Genomic DNA, 14,444 nt, shown 5'->3' on the forward strand with positions numbered 1-14,444 from the left:
TGACAGGTGAGATTTCCTGCAATTTAGATTATAAGAGAGACAAGTTGGCAAAACAAATGCAGTCAAAGAGATATTTGACAGAAAACAATTATCGGTGATTCCATTGAAAAGAACACAAAATTAATATAAAGATAATTTTTCTGAAGGTTTCTTGAGATCAAGATAAGCTTCATCCCTTCTATTCACCACCCCCCCCCCCCCACCCCACCCCATAAAAAAAATCCTCTTAAATTTTAGCAAGACACCTTACAGGCATTAATTTTGGTGACCTTAACAATGTCTAGGTCTGCTAAAAAGTACCAGTATATCACCTTTAAATCCTAAAAATGTGAGACTTGTAGATTCTACTCTGTCTGAGGCCACACAGTTTAATAGAAAGTGGTGATGATTTGGGCAAACTTGATGATGTAATACCTTGCAAGCATCCTGACTACTTGATTGGTTGAAATACTGCATCATAAAGAAATGATAATTTTATCATTTCTGTCTTACTTTTATAATCAAGCAAAAAAAAACTTTTAAATTTAGTCGATCATCCTTTAGAATACAACCTGCCAAAATGGAAAATCAGACGACATTTCCTATCTGAGAATGATTGACAAGGCCCTGCCGTGGGTTTGGGAGGGGGGGGGGGGGGGTGGGTGGTCCCATGTCGCTTGTGTAAATTTTAAAAGCTCTCGTGTTGGTGCTTTGTCAATGTCTCTCGTTGCTTTCAGAAATTAAAGGAAATTTACTAAAAGGATGTTGTTTGTTGCGGTTTCACTTTACAAACTTTTTAGGCCAAGTCGCTTGTTGAAATTTACCCTGGCAGAGCCTCATTGATGCTCCTTGTTTTGAAATGTATTTGTTAAATCCATAGAGGATGCATTTCAGACAGTTGTAAGATGCAGTTTCGCACTTGCATGCTATTGTGGTGCCCAAGGGAGAAAAACCAAAAAAGCTAAGGATTGGGTGCTAATGCAGCTAAGATGTGTGACCACACCTACCCTGCCAAATAGCAACTTGCTTGAAATTGGAGAATACTGGGGTTACACTGCACAAGAAAGCATGGAAGTTATGGTTGATGAGGTTAGTATGAATTTCTAAAAACTACAAGGTGACTGTAGCACCAAATGAGTGGATTAAAGTAAATTGATAACCCTTGAGTCATTCAGAGCAAGTCAGGGTATTGTGGGTTGTGAGGTGTTTTATATCCAATAGTGGAGCAATGCCATTGATGCTTGCAAGCATTATAAGTAATCTGAACAGACTACAATAGCTATCTAACCCTAATCCTAAAACTCCATTCCATATTCATTATTTTCTCAGACTGAAATGTCTTCGTAGGAATGTCTTCAACCTTCATAACAAATAGGAAAGTTTTCTTCCTGAACATTTTTTTTTTGTTTTAAGCTTGTGTCATCGTTGTGTCGTGATTTGGAGGTCTTGAAAAGTTTTACATGGAATGCTGAGGAAAGGTGAGCTGTCTTACAATGACTTTATAATATGCTTTGTTTTAAACAAATGTCTCCAGCATAAGAGAACAAAATGAAAATTCTTTTAGAGCAAAGTGAAAAACTAGTGTACTCTGAGGAGAAGCTCTTGCAAGATGCAACCCACAAAAATAATATAATTCCAAGTCCGGAAAGTTCAGAACATGGCACAAATTTATATAAGGCAATTTTTCTCATGACTGCACTTAATTCTCCTCTCTTTGTAGCTTGATTGATGTCTTAACTGAAGATAACAAATGACTGCTTTAGTACCATCAGCTAGCCACATGCTTTCCCAGAACTGTAGTGTAATGTATGATCCTATTTCTTTCATTTGCGACAGAGAATATTATCCTTACAAACCAGTTTCGGGGCTTTGTCTGAGGGAACTGTCAGAGTTTTGCTTGCCTCTTGTACCTCTGCCGCAAGCAAAACCTCTGGTAAGTTATCTTACACACCACCATGCACTCCACTATCTGTTCCAGCGATGCCAGCAACAATAGAGAGCTTTAGATTCTACGACAAGGACGAGAACGAGTGCGAGTTTTGACTGCCCGTTTTTAGCGAAAATACTAAGGAAATTTATAACCCGTTCGCTTAATCTTACTCTTTGTTAGCAGGATAGGTTTCTCAGTTATTCTTATTGCTGGTAACTGAGCCTTTTTGCTGATCGAAAAATGCCCAAACTGCTACCGTGTTGTTGACTTGTTTTGACACGACGACATTTTCGCAAAACCTCGTACTAAAATGCATGACGACGGTATCACGTTTTTCCCGCCAAAATGACGCTGGTTTGCTCGCGCTCACTGTTGTCTTATAAGAAAATCTCGTACTCGCAGTCGTTCTCGTACTAGAATCTAAAGCTCTTTGTTAGGGACCTTGAGATCAGAGGACGAGGACCCTCGGACTACGAGTACGAGTTTTCCGTTCTGAGCATGCGCACTTCGAAAAATGTCAACCTCCAAACCTTATGCGCATGCACAACGCGGAAAACTCGAACTCCTCGTACTCGTAGCCGTGAGCCGTGAGGCCACTCAGTTGGCAAAAATTTGGTTTTATCAACGGAGTTGATAATGTAAATTGGCCACCGTACAGAGATTCTAAAAGCTGACGTTTCGAGCGTTAGCCCTTCGTCAGAGCGAATAAAATGACGAAGGGCTAACGCTCGAAACGTCAGCTTTTAGAATCTCTGTACGGTGGCCAATTTACATTATCAACTCCGTTGATAAAACCAAATTTTTGTATACTACTTCCCCACCGACGCAGCACCACAGTTTCTTTAGAAACTACCCCTTCACTCAGTTGGCAGCCGACCTGACCTCGTGGTTAGTGCGCTCCACTCCGGATCGCGAGTGGTTCGGGGCCTGGCCGGGGACATTGTGTTGTGTTCTTGGGCAAGACACTTTACTCTCACGGTGCCTCTCTCCACCCAGGTGTATAAATGGGTACCGGCGTAATGCTGGGGGTAACCCTGCGATGGACTAGCATCCCATCTGGGGGGAAATATAAATACTCCTAGTCGCTTCATGCTACGGAAACCGGAGATAAGTGCCGGCCTGATGGAACTTCCTAGCTAGGCCTCTTACTTTATCTGTAAGAGACAATGCTAAAGAAGTAACTGCAGAATATCCGGCCACTCAAAAGCTGTAGGCTTCGAAAATGCCGGCTACATGGCCACATGGCTACGTGGCTACGTGGCTACGTGGGTGATGAAAGAACGAGACATTGGTAGTGGTGAAGTTGTAGTTTTCTGAGTACTTACCGGCAGGCCTAATCAGTGAAACGAACGCCTAAGCTTAATCATTAAACGAGTGCTATATTCTTCACACAATCTCGTAAACAGTGTAATTAACCGAACAGTAAAATGGAAGCTTCATTTTTAAAGTATTTATTGAATTTCAAAGAGCCTGGGCGCTAGGTTCTCTGCGCAGCCGCGTAGCCACGTAGCCGCGTGGCCACTATTTCCAGAAGTGGTTTTGGAATGGTCGGGTATTCTGCACTTAAGCCATGCTTAAATTGTCCAGATAAGTACAGCGATCACTTCTCCTTTTCGTCTATAATCCGCCTTTCAAATATGTTCATTTATTTCAGCAACGCCAAGGACAACAAGAACGCCATGTAATCGCCTCATGAATATCCCCCCGGGGGGAGGGGAATTCCCACATAAAAAGGGGAGGGATTCTCGTCGGAATGTTAGATTAACGTTAACCGACGAGCATCCCGGTTTTTCTTAGATCACGAAAATAAGCAGGTTTTTGGGCGTGTCACTTGTCACTTGTCACTTGTCAAGTGACTTGTCACCTGACTTGTCACTTGTCAAGTGTCTTTTTATTTCAGTGCTCGGGCTTTGACCTGAGCACGTGAAAATACTTGTGGCGCTGTCAACCATAGATCGCTATAATGCGTTGGTTAAACGCAGCCTAAACTTGCGTTTTCCATTTCGGTGTGTTTCTTGGCCGTTTCTGTCCTGACAACGACGTGAAATGGCCAAATTTGAGGTTATGTGGAGATAAAGATAAAAAGTTAATTTTCTTTCCAAACAACACAGCTTATACTGTACCACTTATATTTTTGTTATAGTGGTACACACTTTTCTTCGTAACGACTTCGAATAAATGTTATCATTTCGGGGTTCAAGTTAAGTTATATTTTCAGATGAGGTTTTTGTAGTTGTTTTCGTTGTCTTTGCTTACCTTTGAACCCTCCCCTTGGACTGTGTTAGTGCAACTTGTCAATAAAAGGTTTATGCATGTGCAAACGTAGGTTTTAGGATCACGTGAAGCCCGTGCGCCAAACTTGTGAGGTGCGTGGCACGTGCAATTTCCTGTATCCAATCAGATTGGTCAATTGCGATTCCGGGAAAACAAAAATCATTGCAACTTACATCTCAGTTTGTTACTTTAAAAGGTAGAGAAGATTCTTTGCTGTCAGAAAGGCTTGGATTTAATTTCGAGGTACTGTTGCGTCTTCTGCCGTTTGTTGATTTTATTTTGAGTCTGATAATTATTTTAAGAAGTTATCAGTCGTGCTGTGTCTTATTGTACTGATCATTTTTTAATATTTTGTAGTGTACAGGGAAATGTCTTCTGTGTTTCTGATAATGTTTCAGTGTTGTTTTTGAAAACAGTTGCATCCAGAAAAGGTATGTTCAGCTTTTTTTTTTAGCGACAACTGAAGGCCAAATACCAATTGAGCAACATACGAAGAGGCATTGGCTGTTTTTATGCTAGGAGGCGACTGAACAAATCGTCCTCTGGTTTGGTGTACTAATGTGAATCGAAGACGTAAGTTCATAAAAGATGGACGATGGACAGACAAAACTGGATAAGCTTGAGCGCGTAAAGACTGGCACAAGGTATTGCGTGGTAACCTTACCTTTCGCGCTAACCTTCTTTCTTCCCGCCATATTGAAAACGTCTCACAAACCATCGCTTCCATTTCCCTGCGGTAGTTAATTTGTCGATATGTTCGTCCAACGTGAATTTCCTTCCGACTTACTTGGTCGACTGGTTCTTCTGGACGGACAAGTCGTCTTCCAAAATTGTCTTCCAAGTTGGATAAATTTCAGACGGCTAACAGTGGACTTAGCGGGCTCCGTGCAAACAGACTCAACATTTTTGGCCAACAACTCCCAATACTGTTGTGTGTTACATGTTGCGTCTGTTTGCACACCCTGTTGCATGTTGTTGGTAGTTGCTGCGCGCATTTACTGCGAACTTAGATTGACTTGTTCTTCTAGACGGAACTTGAAATCGTCTTCTTAGCGGACAAATTTCAGACGATTAAGTCGTCTAGAATTTGCTCGTCCCCTTTTCTCATCCGGCGATTTTTCCTTGAGGCGATTTGTTTGTCTTCTGGTGTGAAAATGGCCATTACCTTCTCCTAACCAAAGGAGCTAATCATGCACACGCTTCAGGGTTGAATAGGTTGCTTGAGCTATTGTTTACGTCGGTGTTAAACCGACCCTAACTTATGACTCCTACAGACGAGTAAGTTTTAAATGGCAATTATTATTTGCATGCAGTTTTCACATAAACAAGTTTTCTCTTTGCCATATCATGATTTGCAAAGGGTGACCGGAAGGCAAAGCGTCTGCCGCGTTTTCCCATACAAATAGCATATTTTTAAGCTGCTCATTTTATTTCTGGACAAATAATTTCATGTATTCAGCAGAATCATCGTGTTTGTAAAAAAGAGATCACATTACTTCTTTCTTGAAATCATATATACGCATGCAATTTCGTCACTGGTTGACACGTGTTTCTTCCTGTTTAAAAACTGACTTGGAAATTTGCTATACTAAGGAAAACAAGCTACTTTTTTGCTAAAATGAAAAATATGTCAAGTGTGGATCACATCCTTTACTGATACTGTACTCTCACAGATCTCCAGTTATCTTACAATGCTCGAATAGCTTTGTGGAAAAGGTACCAGCCAAGTTTAGAATCAGAGGTAAGACCTTTTGAAAGATCTTCCTGTTGAAAAAAATGCTTCTGTTTCGTGTACCAGAATTTTCTGTGCGCATCTTTTTTTTGAATCCCACAAAGACTTGAAGGTCACAAATTCTTGGACCAATAGACCGAGTGCATAAATGGTGGTCCACTTTCCCACACGCTTGCCGTGGGAGAATAGTTTTGCTGTTCCCGACCCAGCTTACCACATGTATGGCATGTGAAGCTGCCACTTTAAGGGGTGCCTAAAAACACCCGGCTGGTATGTTAGCTACGTCATGCTGATAATGCCCAAAAGGCCGAAACAGCTGTCCATGGCTGCTAATTGATCGAGTGAAATGGTAGTGCGCATGCGTGATGTGTTGACCACACCGGGTTGATGTTAGCGTGTGTCACCTTGCTTTTATTGCTGTTGCCAAAATTGTATTCTTTTGTTTAATATATGCTATAACTATCCTAGCTCTCAAGCAACATTTCTTTTGTATTTTGTCCATGCAAACGAGGCTAGCGAGTCTAATTAGCACATGAGCAAAATAATTTTTTTTGGCGCCATATATGCACATGGGAACTAGTGAGTAATAATATTTTTCATTGTTTCACGTTGTTGGCAGATTTTAGATCTAATTGAGATGTCAGCTGTTCGTCGCCCTTTCATGTCCACAGCACAGCTACAGCACGCGATATCTTCACGAGACCTGGTAATTTGCGTAGAATTTTTAGATTTATAGAAAATGTTTGCGTCTGTGGAATAACATTTTGCTGTGAATTAACAGTCAATTGGATAAAAGGCCATCTTAGTTGTGTTTTTTTTTTCATTTGGGTGCCGGAAAACGAACCAATCACATTCTGGCTTATATTAACCAATCGTAACATACGCAGACAATCAGGGGAGCCAATGATAGAACAAAGTAGATATTTTCAGCCGTCGCTGAGGGCGGGAAAACACATGCGAGCCTCTGATTGGCAGAGAAAGAGGTGTGGGAATTTTGAAGTTCGTAACGCAGATAGGCAGTTGCAAACGAGTCGAGCCATTTATAGTGGTGTATAGCATTCTTAAAAACAAAGCCCATCGGATTCACTGTTATCGAAACAAGCAAACAACTGAATGCCGGCTTGCATTAAGCCAAGAGCATGATGAGGGAGTTTAAGGTTATCCCTAACATAAGATTAGGGTTAGTTTTAGTCATCGTAAACAGCTATTTGCCGAGTGTTTCATTTTGAGTGTGTGATAAACGAACTTAGGTCTTGTAACTCGTCACTGAAGTGGCGATTGGTGAGTGATACTCATTTAATAGCTCGGGTTCGATTGTCGGCCCATGCAGGTGTTTTTTTGTTGTTGTTGTTGTGGTTGTGGTTGTTGTTGTTGGCAAGAAGAAAGATTTGGCCCGGTGGCAATTTACGAAAGGGAAAAGTTCTGCGCCGCCTGGTAACAAAACCTGAGTCACCTATTTTTCTTTTTCTACTTTATGACAGCCACGTGCCTGTGTAGAGAATCCCGAGTTATTTACTTTAAGCATGAGTATCTTGAGGTAAGACGACTCTTCAGTTAACTTAGAATCCATTACACACTGATAAACCATTTTAGAGGTTGCATCGGCGTTTCGTTCAAAGCGAAGTCGAATAGGAAGTTTTTCCATATCAAAACTGCAGAAGAACATTGGTTTTATCGAATACAATATTTATTAAGGGCCTTAGTAGTGTTAGGTTATGCCTACGCGGAGTATTAACATACTTGTTGCTAAAATATGACTAGGATCGGTGACAATCGTCTTGAAAACGAATGCCCGGAGCAGGCTTCCAAAAATAGTAATGGATTTATACACCGCACTTATCTCATGATGGTTTACTGGACTACCAACACCAGGGATTCCCCCCCCCCCCCCCCAAAAAAAAAAAAAAAATATATATATATATATACTACTCCTCACGAACAGTGTGTGGGATCTTTAACGTCCCACTGTGTGAATTAGACTGGGCCTACGGTTTATAGTCCATATCCAAGAAGAACTGAAAGTCTAACCATACAAGGGCAGCAATTTCTCCACCTGAGCTATCGGTCGTCAATATAGTTTAAACACTAATAAACCTTTAGCTGTAACTGAATGTAGTATGTTTATCGATCAAACCTAACGTGAGCTTGACTCTTTTTGAATACACTTTCAGTTTGTTTTTTGTCCGAACTCGTGGAAACCCACAAGTAGCAAAACTCCTATCAGCGTTTAGTGAAATGTGCGTTGAAGAAAGCAAGCAAGGGAACCAAAATGTAAGAAGAAAACGATAAATACCGTATTTCCTCCAGTAATCGCCTTCCTCCTATAATCGCCCCCCTTTGACGGAAGTATTTAAAACAATCGCCTTCCTCGAATAATCGCCCTCTCCCCTATCCCACCCCTTTCGCCACCTTCCCTTTTTTTTGAAACCTTGTACAAGGATCAAGCTTTCACTTCATGTTCACTTTATTTGATGTGATTATTATTATTATTATTATTATTATTATTATTATTTATTTATTTAATGGGATAATGAAACCGAATATTTAGGGCACGCCGGACTTCCAGTGAGCGATATTTGAAATAATCGCCTTCCGCGAGAAGAATGGTTATTGGTATATACCAAACAAGTGAATGGTGCTTTCCGCACATTCTGATTGGCTAGCTGGGAGGAGAATATCAAGTACTATTCATCTCTGAGCCAAAGGAGAAGAACAAAATGGCTTCCCGTTTAATTACTTTGGCCAATCAAAAAGGACGGAGAAAATACAGTAAGCCAATCAACACTCGAAGTAATTACACGTAGCCGACACAAAGCGCGGGATAATGTGCACGCACGAGTTACGATTGGTTTTGGTTTCACTTCTGATTGGTTGACAAAAGAATTTTGAACCAATCACTGAGTGAAGTAATCATAAACCAAAGTTATTATCTAATTACTTGCGACACTAAATTGTAAACCGCTCTATACTAAAACAATTAGTCACTTCAGTGTCGGTGAAAGTTGTGGATACTTACCTCCACTTCAGTGAATTATTATTATTATTATTATTATCATTATCATTATCATTATCATTATCATTATCATTATCATTATCATTATTATTATTATTGTTATCAAGTTTTTCATACACCTTATTCCAAAATGGCCGCCATGCAAATTAGCCCTTGTTGCCTCATTCTTAAGCTAAAAATTTAAAAGAATATTTAATTGTGAAAGAGGCAACAAGGGCTAATTTGCAAGCAAACAAAAGAATACCAAAATCGTGGCTATTTTGGAATAAGGTGTATTTGCTCCTTTGCCGCTGGCAAAGCTCACTCGCGCACGCAAATCACGGAAACTACGCAAAGTATAGTTCTTGTAAAACGTACTAGGTCTGAAAAGTACGCAAACTGCGAATTGAAGGTACTGGGAGAAGGAAATTACTCAATTAAAGTGGCTATGTCACGCACGTTACTTTAGAGTGTTTAGGAAAATCTTTAGTTAAGAACGAGTTTAAAACTCGAAAATGGAATTCCCTTACTGATAAAATTATCGGTACATCACGAACAAGATGATTATGAGCAAAAAACCGCCCTTTTTATCCGGGCGATATGCCATAAACATGAAAAAGGTCGGGCCGAAGGACATAATTTTTTTCAAGATCACCCAAATGCAATCCGTTTGAATCTTGTCCATTTGTGTCCACCCTTGCTCCTCTTTCCTTTTGCTGTATTCCTCTCAAGTTGTTCAGCAGTTTTAAGTGGTTATTGTAATTGTTTCATTCTACCTTTTGGGCATTTTGGGTGTCTTGAAATTACATGGCTTTGCGTAACACAGCGCCTTTGATAGGGCATACGTGGCTAGACGTTCAGTTGCTTGGTGGCATTTTCAACTGATGTCTCTTGTTATGTCCATGGAATGCCGAAAAAATTCTTCGCAGAAAAGCTACTGAATGATGTATGGGAAGATTATTATGGTAGAACAATCTATCGATGGACCTATTTTTCCTAGTACCTTAAATGGTAATAGAATGTAAAACTGTTACTTAACTTTTTTTCTTTAAATTTGGATCAGTTCCCCGATACAAACTCGTTGTGAAAGCCGTTGCTTTTGTGTCGTGCTATGGCAGTTACGTTTGTCGCGACAGGTTAAAAGCGAGATGTTATAAATCTTAGATTAAAACGGAATGCTGTTATCATATTGTAATGAAGTTTTGTTGACATTTCTATTCGTGCTTTTCTTTTGTAGGCTCCGTCAACCTTTTCTCGCATGCTTCCTAGCTTTTGTTAGTCGCTGGTACAAAAACGTGCCTATAAAAACCGCAACTTAGGTTCTTACGCAGCCTTCTCTTCGCGGCTTCGGATTACATCTACATCTACATGCCCCTGCATTCGCCAAACTCCACTTTGACTTTGGTTTTCGTCGTCCTCTACGTGAGAAAGCCACGATCATCTAATTAGATGAATAAACTCATTAATCAGCCTGTACTTCAAAGTCTTAATTCCTGCAGTCACGTACGATATATCCGGGTGGGAGGTACAAATCGGCAAGACGACCTCGATTCACTTGAGAGACTACACTGCAGAGCAGCAAGAGTCATTTTCAATTTTTCCTCGAATCTTCCTCTAGTGGAAGTCCTCACTAGAGCTAAATGGGACACTCTAAGAACTTACTAAAAGCAAATCTTTCTTATTGGAAAGGATCGAGGATATAAGAACTCTGGAAAACTCGGATAAAAACCTCTCGTGGTTGAATACAGAACCAGCAAACTCAAGCGAGTGCGGCCGTGGGTGTCCAAACGTTGATGGAAGCCTGAGGCGAACGCTGCACCAACCGTTCAATTCAAAGATACACAAATCCCGCAGATACAAAAAAATAACAATGACCACGTAAACGTATGCAATTTTTTAAGTCTCTTTATTGCTCTTAAACAACGCACTGCTTGTACAAACTACAACCCATTCGCATCCCATTAAAATCCCAACACCCAAGCACCTTTAATGTAATTACTTGTGGCCATTTCGGGGTGTCGGGTCGTTAACCCTAAATCAAAATACAGTGGAGTTTGTTATTATTACGTTGAACCTTCATTTCATATCTTATTTTTCTGTTCGGAAGAGGAGTCAAAGCGTCCTGTAAACTTGTGTTAAATTTCTTTTTCCTTATCGAATAGCCGCTAGCGTGCGATGATACCGATCCCAAGTATAAGTGTTGGAAAGAGAAGTCGCTGTTCACTTATTAGCTGTGCAATTTTATAAGAACGCTATTGAATCTATGGCCAATAAAAGGAATGCGCATGACAAAAAGCGTTCGGCGACCGGAATTTAAGAGAGATTTCTGTCTCTGCCTGCTAATTATAACCTTTCCTCTGTAGATATACATGTTACCGTTTGCGTCTCAAAGCCGCTATCTCTGAGGTTTCCGTTTATGAAGGTCACGTGATAAAAACACTCACTGTATTCCAAACCACCCATCGCCCCAGATCACAATTTACTCAGTCGGTGCCGCAGTACACCAAGTGGCACGGGTGCTCAGAAGGGGTGCTGTTGATTTTGTAAATATAGAAATCCCCGCAATTCCTGACTTGGATATTGATGGACCAGTTACAGCAGCTCCAATAGCTGAAACAGACCTTCCTGGTGACAATGCCCTCTTGCACTGTGGGATGATCGCCAGACAACCAGCCAGTTGCATGGCTTCCACATTTGTTGGCAGGTACACAAGAGGTGGGCATTTTAGATCCCGCAGCCCCCACGAAACGATACCAGTTTGGCTTGAGGTTATTGTCGCATTGGACAGGCGAACTGACACTGGTGGTAACTTTCCTGAATCCGTCTGACAGGGTCTGGTAATTTTTACATTCTGCGCAAGGACGTAGCAAAAATAGAATTTAAATAGGTCAATACCAGGTTAAGTATGTGCTTAGATGACTTTCAAAAACCCTTTCTTTGAAGATGGTTCATCTACGATCAGCCTTCCTTGAACTTAAGTGACATGGGGCCCGTTTCTCGAAAGTCCCGAAACTTTACGGGCCATTTTCGGGTGTCACAATTCCCTTTGTATCTCAAGAACGGAGATGATTTAAGTCGTCAAACTTCACAGTTATTTTTCTTTCTGTTACCTTGAAAACAAGTTGAAAGATCGGCTTTCCATAACAAGCGGTTGGCAGTTTCACAAATGGTTTTTCGAGCCCGCAAAAGTTTTCGGGACTTTCGAGAATCGGGCCCATGGTCCGGCAAATCATCCCGTCCCCAGTCACTTGCAATCGCAGGAGTGCAATTGCGAATGACTGGGACGCATCTACTTATTGAAATCTCTTGTCTGGAAATCTATTGAAACCAAATGCTGGACGGACAACCATACGATTTGTTCTTGCTTTTAATTAACCGGAAACTTTAGGATGATGCCCCGAGTAGCCGATTGGGAACTGAGCATGTCATACATCTACACTGAAGTGAGTTGAGTGAGATGAGGACTCTGGTGAGGTGGCTCATGCTCATGCACGAGATTAATAGGGTCCCAGAAAATTGATAAAAAGTTCTATGAAATTCCTAAATGAAAAATAAAAAACGGGTTTCCCTGATGCTCGTTTTGTAAAATACGCGAAATGGGATGATTTCACTATGTTGTTTTGTACAAGACGGCAAAGTAATGTACATATAATTCAAATGCACACGTATAGTCATTGGTTTGTCACGTTTTCGGTGCCGTTGCTGTCGTGGTTTTCGAGAGGTCCCTAATCCTTCCACTGAGTGCTGGGTTCAGAACTACCCAGAAGTGAAGTGTAAAAGGGAACTTGGGTTCGTTCTTGCATAACTTTGTGCATGGTAATTTAAATCCATGGTTGTGAAAACTCTGTGAATTGAAAGATTTAATTCCGACTACTCAGCAAACTGCCTTTGTTCAAGGATTGCAACGGAATTATTCAAAGCTGGCTACGCAATTCCTTATTCTCTTTAATATTGTCTTTAATACTTTCGGTTAAGCAATGACTAACTAGGCTGATAGAGTCACTCACCTTCAGGCAGAGGGGGTGCTGTGGTTGGAGGAGGTTGAGTCCTGTTTTCCAAAGCTTCAACTCTCTGGAAAAGCTCTTCGATAAGAGAGCAGGCTAAAAAAAATGAAGGCTTCTTTAACTTTCGGGACTCTCTCCTAGCGAACACTAATAACAAACGAAATCCCCGCTAGTTGTTTAGATCACTTTAACCCAGCTAATTGGCCACTTAACTGTGCTGCTGATAAGGTTACTGATAGGAAACAGTTGTGCACCACAAGATCTTTCCTACGCACATTGGCGTTTAAGACTTGAAAATCGACTGGCGTAAAGTGCAGACATTTCTCTCCTGCGAGATACTGCGATACTGCCGAGGACACAGAAAATTCAATTGCCAAAAAAAGATGAAAGATTAGGGCATACCTTTCCCCCTCCAGCGTGGAATCGAGATATAGTGCTCTCGGGGTTCCGTAAACTCTAAAGGCGCTGTTACACCAGGCAATTTCTCTTGCAACTTGTCTCGCACTTTTTGTTGCCATAAAAGTTCCCACGCTGTGAGACAAGTTGCTCGACCGGTGTTACATTAGGGTACTTTTCTTGCAACTTGTCTCGCTTTTGCTGATCACGTGAAGTCAAAAGGTCATTTCATTCGCTGATGCCGCAAAACGTTGCAACACAAGTTGCAGGGAGCTGCGCAATGTGGGAAAAATTCCTTGCAACGTTGCGAGACGCGTTGCCGGAAAAGTAGAACCGCCTTCTACTTTTTGCAACGTTTGCGGCAACAAAAAAATGGCGAAAATGTGTGTGGCCGGGCATGTTACGCTAGGAAATTCTTCGTGCAACTTGTCGCGTAACAAAATTGCGAGACAAGTTAAACGAAACATTGCCTAGTGTAGCAGCGCCTTAAGACCGATACGCACCTTTGCACTCGTCCTCTTTTGCTATCTGTTTCTCCAATTCCGTCACTCTCTTCTGCAATTGCTTGAGTTTTCCTCCCTTTCTCGCCAGGACAGGTTTACTTTCTTCCACCAAAATAAAAACCAACAACCAAGTCACGAGAAGAATTTTCATTTTTGAAGCCATTTCTGTGGAACAAGCGACACTGAAATTGAAATTCAAGTTTGTCTTCAGATTTAAACTGCCAGAAATGAACCTGCCGCCATCAAAGTGCATTCTTGAAAAAGAAAATATTTGCCCGCAAATAGTGTGTTTATTTTCATCATGAGAAGTCTTTTTTTTTTGTTATGTTAATATTGGTATAGACAGCGAGGAATTGTAATTGTGGCCTGTCTACCCATTCCATACAAACTCTCTATTTTAGGTGATATTTGAAGATATATTTTTTCACCATTTTCCTCCTCTAAATACATCTATTCTTGGTAAAGACTCTCAAACTTGGTTGATCTTTCATTTGAATGTCTTAGTTTTTTAAACAAACGGAAAACAACCAAACTCGTCCCAGTCCTCTCACGTTTCTGAAATGGCCCATGACAACAGCCTGTAGCTGAGAGGGGGGTCATTGGGCGTTTGAGACATGTTACTTCTAAAGCGTCG

At 41.0% G+C, this 14,444-nt stretch overlaps 2 protein-coding genes across 4 annotated transcripts in view; one reads left to right on the forward strand and one right to left on the reverse strand.

Moving 5' to 3' along the window:
* The window catches only part of LOC138022789 (Fanconi anemia group C protein homolog), a 12,480-nt gene extending 1,411 nt beyond the window's left edge, over positions 1-11,069 (forward strand). Inside the window, exons 2-12 of the mRNA XM_068869742.1 lie at positions 1-6; positions 860-1,068; positions 1,393-1,457; positions 1,816-1,912; positions 4,380-4,426; positions 4,541-4,614; positions 5,857-5,924; positions 6,535-6,621; positions 7,397-7,452; positions 8,087-8,186; positions 10,145-11,069. The exon at positions 1-6 is cut by the window's left edge and continues 85 nt beyond it. Coding sequence (XP_068725843.1) covers positions 1-6; positions 860-1,068; positions 1,393-1,457; positions 1,816-1,912; positions 4,380-4,426; positions 4,541-4,614; positions 5,857-5,924; positions 6,535-6,621; positions 7,397-7,452; positions 8,087-8,186; positions 10,145-10,186 — 851 coding nt within the window. The 3' untranslated portion in view covers positions 10,187-11,069. The remainder of the gene's footprint in view (positions 7-859; positions 1,069-1,392; positions 1,458-1,815; positions 1,913-4,379; positions 4,427-4,540; positions 4,615-5,856; positions 5,925-6,534; positions 6,622-7,396; positions 7,453-8,086; positions 8,187-10,144) is intronic.
* The window catches only part of LOC138022790 (oncoprotein-induced transcript 3 protein-like), a 17,761-nt gene continuing 14,113 nt past the window's right edge, over positions 10,797-14,444 (reverse strand). For 2 of the 3 annotated variants that reach the window (XM_068869745.1, XM_068869743.1), the window contains exons 2-4: positions 13,811-13,992; positions 12,915-13,007; positions 10,797-11,758 (exon numbers count right to left, since the gene is read on the reverse strand). In XM_068869745.1, coding sequence (XP_068725846.1) covers positions 11,391-11,758; positions 12,915-13,007; positions 13,811-13,973 — 624 coding nt within the window. In that variant the 5' untranslated portion in view covers positions 13,974-13,992 and the 3' untranslated portion in view covers positions 10,797-11,390. The remainder of the gene's footprint in view (positions 11,759-12,914; positions 13,008-13,810; positions 13,993-14,444) is intronic. The other variant, XM_068869744.1, reaches the window with a different exon arrangement.

This window comes from Montipora capricornis, chromosome 11, assembly GCF_036669925.1.
Source record: "Montipora capricornis isolate CH-2021 chromosome 11, ASM3666992v2, whole genome shotgun sequence".
NCBI classification, from domain to species: domain Eukaryota; kingdom Metazoa; phylum Cnidaria; class Anthozoa; order Scleractinia; family Acroporidae; genus Montipora; species Montipora capricornis.